The 11,515-nt window shown below is 40.0% G+C and overlaps 1 protein-coding gene across 1 annotated transcript; it reads left to right on the top strand.

Moving 5' to 3' along the window:
* On the top strand, positions 1-3,320 carry LOC138904870 (uncharacterized). The gene is made up of 3 exons (XM_070193370.1): positions 1-74; positions 2,626-2,892; positions 3,089-3,320. Exons 1-3 carry the CDS (start codon positions 1-3, stop codon positions 3,318-3,320), a joined length of 573 nt encoding a protein of 190 aa, XP_070049471.1.
* The last annotated feature ends 8,195 nt before the right edge of the window (positions 3,321-11,515 follow it).

Genomic DNA, 11,515 nt, shown 5'->3' with positions numbered 1-11,515 from the left:
ATGGCTGTGAACAAATGGTCTCAGTACCTGATAATCAGACCATTTGTGGTAAAAACAAATCAGAAGGCTCTGAAGTTCGTGCTAGAACAAAAGCTGCACACCAGTGACCAGCTTAAGTGGATAACTAAACTAATGCAATATGTCACGCCCCAAAACCAGGGAGCGCGACCGGCGCTCAACCAAGTGAACCCGACCAAGCAAGCCTGTTAGATTCCTTCTACCCAAACTCATTCATGAATAAAGAGAATATATGTTTTTCTTAATTAAACAATACAATGCTCATGTCTGCATTACCAATTTCTTACCATAAGTTTCACCATTTTTAAAGTCTCAAATGGACAAGGAATACAACTACAACATAGCATAGCTTGTCTTCTGCAGCACCAATACACAACCCACACTATGTCTACGGAGCCTCTATAGATAAAGAAGAGTGCAATGATAATGCCGGCAACAAGGCCCCGGCTATACCTAGAACAGAATACACAAAGTACAAAAGATTCATGACCCCGGAATGAAGTGGGGCTCACCAAGTCAGCTGGGAAGAAGGTGCACTGCTATCACTGATCAATATCTTCTGCTGTGGAACCACCTGCATCCATTGAAATATGCAGCTCCCCCAGCAAAAGGGACGTTAGTACTGTCGAATAGCACTAGTATATATAACTAAACATCATCTCAATAGAATGACAAATAATACAAACAATATTATCATAATATCAAAGGAAGCTTTAATCAACATCAAACCTCAATTTAGGATCAAGACACTATTCAAATAAATTTCCATATCTCACATTGGGAGATTTTTAGTATCGATATACCATTGTCCACAATACTATTATTCACAATACCATTATTCACAATAACCAGTACCACTGTACTCTTTAACACGGAGTCCGGTCACGACCCGATCGGCTAGGCTATCTCATTAGAGACATCAACCACAATTTCTCTCAATATCAATACCACCGTCTTTAACACGGAGTCCGATCACGACCTGATCGGCTAGGCTATCCATTAGGGACATCAACCACAATTACCATTTCAATTACAATTTCCAGCACAATCACCACCATGTGTGCGGCATGGTGTCTGATCACGACCCGACCGGCTATGCTGTCTTATTTAAGACATCAACCTTTTTATATCAATCATCGCATTTCATATTACTTTCACATCTTTTCATTTCATTGGCAATAATGGCCATATTTATAAGATCAATCTTGGCACGTTGGCCATATTCAGTATTTCCTGCTCACCTTTTCAATTTCAAATATCATCATCATCATCAACAATAAATACAATTCAAATTAAGGTGTGTAGTACACATGTGAGCAATTTAGAGTCTAAGGCATATAGAGATATTCCACAAAATTTTGCATAATAGCCTTTGTTTGAACTTGACTTGAAGTCGAAACATTATTAATGCACAACCATATTTTAACACATCCTCAATTGATAACATAACATGAATAAAGCATTTGAGATACTTGTCGAATATATATATATCGTTCAACCCAATCTTACTCGGAATAGCCAATTTTATAATGAACCACTCGGGACTTACATATTTTTCATGAACATCATGTGATTCAATTCTAAGAGAAGAGTTTAGCCAACATAACTCAATTGTGCTTTCTTAAACTCTAAAAAGTTCCGGAATTCTTAGCAACTTCAATCTATTTTAGAAATATAACAAATTGAATCAAAATTAGGAAGACGATCATGGTTCTAGCTCATTTGAGTATTTTATCAAATACTAGGTGTGCACAAGGTTTCAAGGTCTTTTTAAGGAGGATTCCATCATCCCACAATCCAATTTTTACCATGCTTAGTTCAACAATCTTCATACACCCCTTGATATCACATGCATGTAAAATAATCAACTCTCATGTCCAAATATTATCTTGCTAATTACCCATTTTCAGATGATTTCGAAATTAGGGTTTAGGGTGTAGAATCTTACATCTAGGATGAAGACCTAGTGAGCTTGCCTTCTTAATCTTCCAAAACTTGAGCAAGAATTGAAGAACAATTATTGAAGAACACCTTCTCACTCTAGGGCACTCTCTCTCACTCTAAAATGTCAGATTATATCTCAAAAATGGCCCAAAACGTGTATTTAACGAAGTAGGGTCGGGTTTTAAAAAATTCAAAAATGAAGCTCCTGAACAGGTTCTGCGGTTGCATATGCGACCGCATAATGGTTATGCGGACCGCATATCGATCGCATAATTGGTGTCCAAAATGACCAAAAATATGCATGAGTCTGCGGTCACTATGCGGTCCGCATAACTGTTCTGCGGTCGCATAGTGCACCGCATAACAGTTATACGGTCGCATAATCGACCGCATAATTGCTTCCAACTGACCCCATTAACTGCCTCACTCTGCGGCCATTATGCGGTCCGCAGAGTGATTCTGCGGTCGCATAATAGACCGCAGAAATACACTTTTCCGCCAAAACATTTCCTTTACTTTCCGGTACATTGTTCAACCCAAAAAGTCCGAGCCAAATCTCGCAAGCTCGCCGCGAAGATTTTCTATAATACTCAACACGTAAAACCAATTCGGCACCACGAAACATTACTTTCTTTTGTAAATTTTATGGGGCTTTACACTTAGGTACTTTGAAATTTTTCGGGGTGTTACACAATATGACTTTAAAATTGAGTACAAGAAGGTAAAAGAGAATAAGGCAGTTAATGCCCTATCCAGACTTCCTTTGGTAGGACTGACTGTCATGACTCTTACTGCTATGAAGACTGATCTATTAGATAGGATTGTCAAAAGCTGGGAGACAGATATTGAATTAAGATCATTAATTCAGTCTTTAAAGGAAGGAAGAGGTGATAGTAAAGGCTATACTTTCATTCATGAGAAACTTAGAAGGTATGGCAAACTTGTGGTTGGACCTGATCAGCAGCTAAGAAAAGAGATACTTCACTTGTGGCATAGTTCACCTATAGGGGGGGGGGAGGGATTCTAGCATTGATAATACATATAGAAAGGTGTCAGCACATTTCCATTGGAAGGGAATGAGAGAGGAAATACAAGAAATGGTAAAGACTTGTGATATTTTCTAAAGGCACAAGTATGATAATGCCCCATACCATGGCTTACAACAGCCATTAAAAGTACTAGTAGCAGCTTGGACTAGCATAAGTATGGATTTCATTGAAGGATTACTTAAGTCAAAAGGGAAATCTGTAATCTGGGTAGAGGTGGATAGGCTCACTAAGTATGCTCACTTCACAGGGTATATCTCACCCCTTTTGGACAGCGGTTATTGCTATGATGGAACTAACCTTAGGGCATAGAACTTCACAAGTTTGCTATCACCAACCTTTCTAGCAAGTCTTTGATGGAAAGGAGAGGGAGGTCAAGGAATTGGTGCTAGAGTTTTTGGTGCCTCTATTACCTTTTCCTTCACTTCTTCATGGTTCACTTCTTGAGTTCTCACTTTCTTCGGGAATCTTTCAACTTCAACAACAATTGGCACCTTAACTTGTGCCTCGACTTCTTGTTCAGAATCTTCCACTTCGACCACTTGTTCATTCTCTCCTTCAAGTAGTTTCCTACTTCAAGTTGTGATTGCCATACAATGAGAAGTTGGACCATTCCCACTATCTTTTGGGTTTGCAATTGTATCATTTAGGAGCGTGCCTTTGTGCTTCGGATTTTGATCTCTTGAAATATCCCTCATTTGCATCTCCAACTTCTGAATAGATGCGGTGAGAGAACCCACAAGCTCGGTCATATTCTTCATTGAACTGTCGGATCTCTCTTGATTTTGCAATACTCTTTCAAGCATGTTTTCCAACTTGGACTCACTTGAAGAACTTTCCTTCCAATGAGGAGAGCTAGAATATTACCCCTTTGGTGGAACATAGGGGTTTGAACTCCGATTTGAAAATTTGTTGTTGCTATTGTTACTCCAATTTCCTTGATTTGAACTACCTTGGTCGTTTCACCAATGTTGGTTGCCTTGCCCTTGCGGGTTAGACATCCATTGGTGTTGTTGTCCTGAACCTTGGTAGGGTTGTCTTTGATATCCTCCTTGAGGATTGTTGACATAATTTGCTTCTTCGTATTCCTCATTTGACATGGGTTGCACATCTTCCACAATATTCACCTTTTTTGTTTGGCTTTCATTGAACATTTTCGTCAACACGTTGACATTGTTGGCAAGCCTTGCAATTACTTGATCTCTTTCTTGGTTCACCTTATTCATGTTGGTCAAGGAAGGAGTACCATATGCAATTCCACCCGTGGTGTCTTCCGAGTGCCAAGATTGGTTATGTTCTACCATCTTGTCAAGGATTTGTGTGACCCTTGCAAATGTTTTATCCATAAAGGATCCATCCGTTGCATTTTTGGCTATGGATTGATTTGTAGGATCCAAGCCTATGTAAAACGTCTCCAAGAAAATATTATTCAGAAAGCCATGATTCGGCGACCTCATTAAATATAGCTTGAATCTATCCCATGCTTCAGCTTCGATCATGAGGATAGAAGAGCGGACCACTGAAAGTCTCAATTCCTATCCGCCCAAGGTAGAGAGTTCGATTTCAAATCCAATGATTTATTGACCTACGAATCCGCTTTTACGCAACTCAACCCTTCTCTGCAAACTCTTTCAGTTGTTGGATGCGCAAAACAACCTATTCCCCTTTACGATGACTCAGTGGCCTTTGACACGTTACACCTGGTTACATGTAATCTTTACTTTCGCCTTTCACTCGTGTAGTTGGACTGACCAAAAAGAAAAAAAGGAAATCATGCTCGACGGCTAAAGGGAAATAAATTGGAAAGGTGCTCAATATTTATTATACCACCTCTGATGTTGAGGGAAATCATAATTGCTTCTTTCTATTTATTATACTAAGCCTCTTAGATGCTCCCCCGGTAATTACTTGAAGAAGAAAATTTTATCCTGGAGCTCAGACTTCTTGCTTTGCGAAAACCATTTTGCTAGGAAAGCTCGGACAAGTTCGGGTCGAGTATGGATGGAATTAGGAGGTAGATTTTGGATCCACTGTCTTGCCTCTCCAGTTAGAGAGTACTTGAACACCCTCAACCTTAGGGCATCATCTGAGACATAATTCTGCTTGTGCATTGCATACACACATAAAGGTTTTTTGAGATGTTGTGTCGGATCACATCATCGGTGGAATTTTAGAAGAATCCCTCTGCCTTTAGCATTAGGATTAGGCTGTGTTCCACTTTGAAGGTGGCAACATCAACTCTTGGAGGGACAATGGCATTTATATCCTCAATATACTCATCTATATCCGCAAACACATTCTCTTCTTCCGGCACTCCCATGTTTACTTAATGACACCAAGAAAAGTGTGATAGAATAGAAGAAGACGTAAAGTAAAGTACACACTAGTTAGTAATTTCAAAACCGTATTCCCCGGCAATGGCGCCAAAATTTGATACGCTCAAATTACACCTATATAAATGGTGTAAGACGGTCGGTGTCAAATATTATAACCCAACTAGGTTGGGGTCGAATCCCATAGGGAATACGTGTGAAAAGGTTACTTGAATAGTGTGAAACTTGACTTAAGCCGTAGTTCTACTCCGTTAGTTTAAAAAAGAGTTTCGTAATTGTGAATTGTAAAGAAAATCTATTTTATTAAGAGAGTATGATTAATTTAATTAAGAAACCAAGGTTGTGTCCCCATCAATGGAATGCAATATTATCGGTATTAATATGATATATTTCTAATGGAAGGTCGCTTGATATGCAAATAGCTCCTAAATGACTACCCAATATTTTCCAATAACTAGGTAGTATTTCCTCTTTATGATTTTCCCAAATATAAAAGAGTTACAATTAAGAGCAACTAATTTATGCCAAGTAAAACCCACTTATCCCTATGCGATTCTATTAAACAAGGTTTAAAGCCTTGAGTTCTTGCTATTCAATTCTACCAAACCTTACCCCACTTTTCCAAGTAAAGATAGAGTAAAATGGCATTAGTCAATGTTTGCAACCATCAACCATAAATGAAGTATGAGAAATGAATAGAAACCAACCAACCATTATATATATATTCAATGGTAAACACCCATTAATATTACACCCACTTTGAGTCCACAGCCTTAGTATTTAAAGTTAGCTACTCATACTAGAATACAAGAAGAAAGTAATAAATTAATTCATAAAACTTACAAAGAGAATAACGTCTTGGATTCTCTCTCAAAAGCTTCCAAAATAAAAGTGTATTCAATGCTCTTAGTGTAGCCTCCTTTTCAAACAAGATGGTCCACAAAAACCCTAATCATTTTATTTATTATGGTCTAAAAAATGTGGTCAAAAAGTGATAAAATAACCCTGCAGATCAAGTCTGCGACCGCATAATGGGTCGCAGAATGTTTTCCCAGTCCGCACATCTTCATTTTTCACCGCAGAATTGATCACAAAGTTTTTCAGTTTTCCATCGCATTTTGGTTATGCGGTCCGCATATTGATTTCGTAACCGCATAACGTACCGCAAAATCATCTTCACTAGAACTCCTTTTGCTTTTGTGCGATCATTATGCGGTCCACATAAGAGTTATGCGACTGCACAATGGATCACATACTTGACTCTCAGAAACTATGATGATCTGCTTTATTTTGCGATGGGTTTGCGGTCCGCACATCACTTTTGCGGTTGCAGACCTGCCACATTTCTGACTTTCCATGGGTTTTTGTCATCTTTTTCATGTTCTTGGCTCTTCAAGTCTGGTTTCCTGCAAAACACCAAAACTACATAAGAAATGACTTATAATGCTTTAAAAGATGAGCTAAAGTCTATGTAATTAGTATCAAAAGTGCCGCATTTCTACGGCTCATCAACACTCCCAACTTAGACTCTTGCTTGCCCTCAAGCAACTAAAAAGTCAACCTACCAAATACTAATCTAGTTCTGACTGATCACAAAGAAGCAATGACTATGGATGGTGCTGACTGTTAGCTAACAAGCATGTAACTTCTTTTATTCACCCATCTTTGAAGACAAAGATCATTTAACAGTTCGAATAATCAGTTTATAAATTTCGAGCCTCAAGAGCAATGACAAAGTGCTACCCACAACTATATATGCACTTATATCCTACTTCAAGAAGCATAACTTTTGCTAAATCTTGCAATTCGTACGTGCTCACATCAAAGAAAATCCCCAACCCAACACATATGTATAGGGGATACAATCAAACACTCTTGCACTTAGAAAGAAGGCTAAGTGCTACAAGTATCAGTCCATATGCTTGCCCTTATTTTAATCCATGGCTACCTCAGGAATAATTGGTTGTAGATCAAAAAGGACTTTTTAAGGGTTGTAGTGTAGGCTTCGGAACAGGTTGGATGAATATTTGGGAATGTAGTGATTGTACCCTCCTTGAACGCTACACACATTTTTTTCCTTTTGCACTTTGCTTCTTAAACCACATAGCCCTTATTGACCTCTAAATACTAACATAGAACCACCTCAAAGTATATCTCTAATTTTCGCAAGAATCCACATATTATTTTTATTTATATATATATATATATAAATACAAATATTTTCTTTTAATTTTCTTTTGGAGCTTGAGTATCTTCATATAAACAACTTTGAGGTATATGTTTCTACACACAATGTACATCTTCACCATTTTCCAATTAATACCAACACCCCCAACTTAGGCTTTTAGCCTCATTCTCAACATTCAAGGAGGGACAGGTTCAAAAGAGAAAATTATTTCACAAAAGGGTAAAGGTTTGTAATGTAGTAGCCAAATAAAAGGTTAAAGGCTCAACGGGGGATAACTAGGATGATAAATGCACCAAAGAGGTCAATTCGGTCAAAACTAGTTAGCAATCACAAAGAAAGCCTAAGATCATTTCGACACCCAATCATCAACCTGAGATTTGCATTGAGGAACCAACTGGGAATGTTCTAGACATTACAAGTTGAGAACATGCATTATTTACACAAATTCTCACCACTTACGATGCATGAACTACTCAAATCGGCATAATTTCAACCCTCGAGTGAATACAAGGAAATTCAATGCTTCATTACATGATACTTGAGATTCTAAGTAAGCACAAACACAAAGAGTGAGGCTCGATTTCACAAGAATGACTAACTATTTATTTACAAAAATTTGAAGGGTGCAATTTATTCCACAAAAACTTATCACATGCTTGAATCTAGAACAAAAGCTACAGACAAGTCAAAACGGTTTATACTATGACCATGGTTCTACTATTACACCCTTGGAAAAGAACTCGGCAAAGAAACACCAAGGGGAATTCATTACTATATACAAATCTACATTATTAAGACTAAGATTGTATATACAAGTTGCAAAAGTTGACTACCCCACTCCCAACCTAAGAGCATGCATTGTCCCCAATTCATTGAGAAAGTAAGAGCAAAGTTCAGGGGCTTCTTGGAGCGCACTAGGCACTTGGAGGGGTTGGAATATCTAAGGCGGTTGTGGGGCCAGGAGTTGATACTGTGGAGGCAGTGGGTAGAGCCTCTGACTGGACAGTGGTGTCCGAGACCAAAGAAGGAAGCCCCGCCAGTTGCGGAGTTGGGTCCTGGACCTGGGAGCTGCTGGCCTCACCAGATGATGGTTGTGTGGTCGTGGTAGTAGCCCTGGCAACCATATTTGCAAGGGAGTGTGCGATAGATGTCTGCAAATCCACCTCCTCCTCACCCGGTGCATCTGTATAAACAGCAATTTGTTTGCTTCTATTGTCCCTCTGATCATCACCCTTCGAGTATCTCCTCCTCATCAGTTTCCGCACGAGACTCTCCAGATTCCTCATCTAAATAATCATCGGTGTGTGCAACGGAATTCGAAGCCTGTGATATGTCAGTTCCATGTGCCTCCTCAGCTAACAGAAGGTTTGTGAAATACAGATCGAAGCTTGGTACGTGGGAGGTGCCAGTGCCCTGCTCCCCTTCCACTGGAAGAAGGGTGGTCAAATCAAACTCCATTGTCTGCATCTTATGCAGCTCTGACTTGAGCTCAGCTACATCCTTTTTGAGTCAAGGCATATATCCAGCTTTACCTCGCTCAATCTTCTCAAGGATAGCTTCAAAGTGCTTGAGTCGATCCTCATAAGATAGATGTTACTTCTGAAGATCACTTACTGAGGTTTGGATTGGGGCCAATGATTGTCGGATGAGCGATGGAAGTTCTTTTGTCAATTTATCTACTTTGTCATTTGCATGTTGTGCCTATAGACCAAGCTTGGAGAGTGCAGGAAGTGAGACAGGTGGTGTCGCAGTGGCAGTTCTGGGAGTGGATACGGAGGTAGCTGGAGCGGAGGAGGTGTCTGGCACTGATGAGGCAGCAGGTACTGCTGAGGCTGAAGAGGCCGGAGGGAGAGTGAGTGATTGCTCTGGTGGATCTTCGATCACTTTATCTGCAGCATCATTGCGCCGAGTGATGTCAATGTCCTGAACAACTTTTTCTATGTGGTCATGTTTGGGGAATGAAGAAACCGCCGCATCTTTACACAAAGCATGGTAAAGGGAGCGAGGTTTCTTTCTGGTTTGCCCGGATCCCAATCTCAGGGAATATAAGTTCTACCACATCAATATTGATACCCGACATGATGCAAGCAATAAGGATCGCCTTCTTGATACTGATGTCGGTCTCATTTCTCGTAGGCAGTATATGAAAACAAAAAAAACTTAACCAATACCGGCCTTCTTTGGTGAAATCCCTCTTGAGAATCTTCTGGCGTTGTGCAATCCAGGGCGGATTTCCCTTGCCTATGATAGAGGCTACCCAAGCACGCTCAGATTCCTTATTTGTAATCTTTTCCTCATATTCTGCCATGCCTGGCTCCCACTCTTCGAAATATACATCATTGATTGATGGGGAATCACAGAGTATTTCAACTCCTTGGACTAAGACAGAGTTCAAGAATCTACAGTTTCTCTTTTGTTCTGAGTTCCTGGATGCAGCATATGCAGCATAAAATTCCCTAACAAGCGTCTCGTTGTACTCTCCTGGAACCTTAATGAAGAACTCACATCCCTTCTTTTTGATGTTTTCTAGTACATGGGGATAGTGTTTTTTAAGACCATTGAAACTCAGCTGCTTTTGTTCGAGGATCATTCTTTTTACCAGACCATCTCTGTACAGAGTCCAAGAGCCGATAATCCTAGACCTGAGATCATCACCACTCTTTATGCGTGCCTCGTCCTGAAGGTCAACTGGTCGCACAAGGTCAAGCTGTGCCTCCTCCTCTTTAGACTAGGAGGTAGGCTCAGATGAATTTTTGGATGTGCCAGGCCGTTTGCGTTGGGATTGCTGTGATTTTGGGCTTATAGTTGTATCCCTTCTCTTTCCTTGAGTGGTGGGTGTTCATGATGCTAAGGATTTCTTTGGTGCCATTCCTGCCAATTAACGAGGGGTTAGTACAAGGTAGAGCATGTGTAACATATGGCCTAGAAATACAAGACACAAAATGTTTTGCGAGCAGTTATGCCATCGCATAACAACTCTGTGGACCGCAAACCACAACGCAGAAGATAACCATCAAAAGTAAAAAAAAAAAAAAGAATTATGCGGGCCGCAGAAGTGGTCGCAGAACAAGTTTGCGACCGCAGATCGGTCGCATTTTGAACTTTGAATAAATCTTGATTCTGACTAGGTCTGCGACCATTGTGCGGTCCGAAACCATTTCTACGGCCGCAGACTCAACCACATATTGGCTCTTAGAAAACTCTCAAGCATACAGAATGCGATGACTCTGTGGGCCGCAAAACAGTTATATATACCGCAACGATCATCGTCTCTACTAAAAAATGTACTCACATGCAACTTTTACGCACACTCAGTACCAAATGCTCAAGTTGTGAGAGAGCATCACACACACTCAACATCAGGTCGATTTCATGCTTAACCTAACAATCTCTAATGCAAATTGTCACATATTTCCAACCCCTTACTCTATTCATACCCCCTAATTCTAACCCCTAAATTTTGATTGACCCACAACACATCTTCCCCCCTCCCCCAGAGTCGATTCCCATTACAAGAGATAAGAAGTTGGGTAGATATAATAGGGTAACATAGATGAGAGGGGAAAAAGAAAAAGAAGGAAAGTGAAAGCACACATCAGTCTTTACACTAACTGAGCAAGATAGATGTTGGAAATTTACATACCAGATTGCAGAAGTTCGAGCAAGCCAAGTTGGTGTGAATCGCGAGCCAGGCGATCAAGGTGAGCCTTACTCTTTTTTTTCTGTGTTTTTCTCTTGTATTTTGTTGCCGTGTCTGGGTGCATGAAATTAGAGAAAACATATGGAAAGGAGAGAGATACAGAACTAGGGTATAATACCTGAGGATTCTGTGGTCAAATGACCATCGCATAACACATTCTGCGAGCGCATATATGTTTTGCGATGGATTAGTACCTAGGTGGTCTGCTACAGATGTGCGATCAATTTTGCGGGACGCAAAATTTGATTTTTCTCCATATTTTTAAGGCCCAATTTGATTGGTGTTC

This window comes from Nicotiana tomentosiformis, chromosome 2, assembly GCF_000390325.3.
Source record: "Nicotiana tomentosiformis chromosome 2, ASM39032v3, whole genome shotgun sequence".
In the NCBI taxonomy this organism is placed as follows: Eukaryota; Viridiplantae; Streptophyta; class Magnoliopsida; order Solanales; family Solanaceae; genus Nicotiana; species Nicotiana tomentosiformis.
Note: the sequence above shows the minus strand (reverse complement) of the source record. Positions and strands in the feature narration are given on the sequence as shown.

Coding starts and splice junctions, on each gene's coding strand:
- LOC138904870 (XM_070193370.1), top strand. CDS start 1: ATGGCTGTGAACAAATGGTCTCAGTACCTGATAATCAGACCATTTGTG. Junction 75..2,625: donor ACAAATCAGAAGGCTCTGAA/GTTCGTGCTAGA, acceptor CTTTACACTTAG/GTACTTTGAAATTTTTCGGG. Junction 2,893..3,088: donor ATTCATGAGAAACTTAGAAG/GTATGGCAAACT, acceptor TATTTTCTAAAG/GCACAAGTATGATAATGCCC.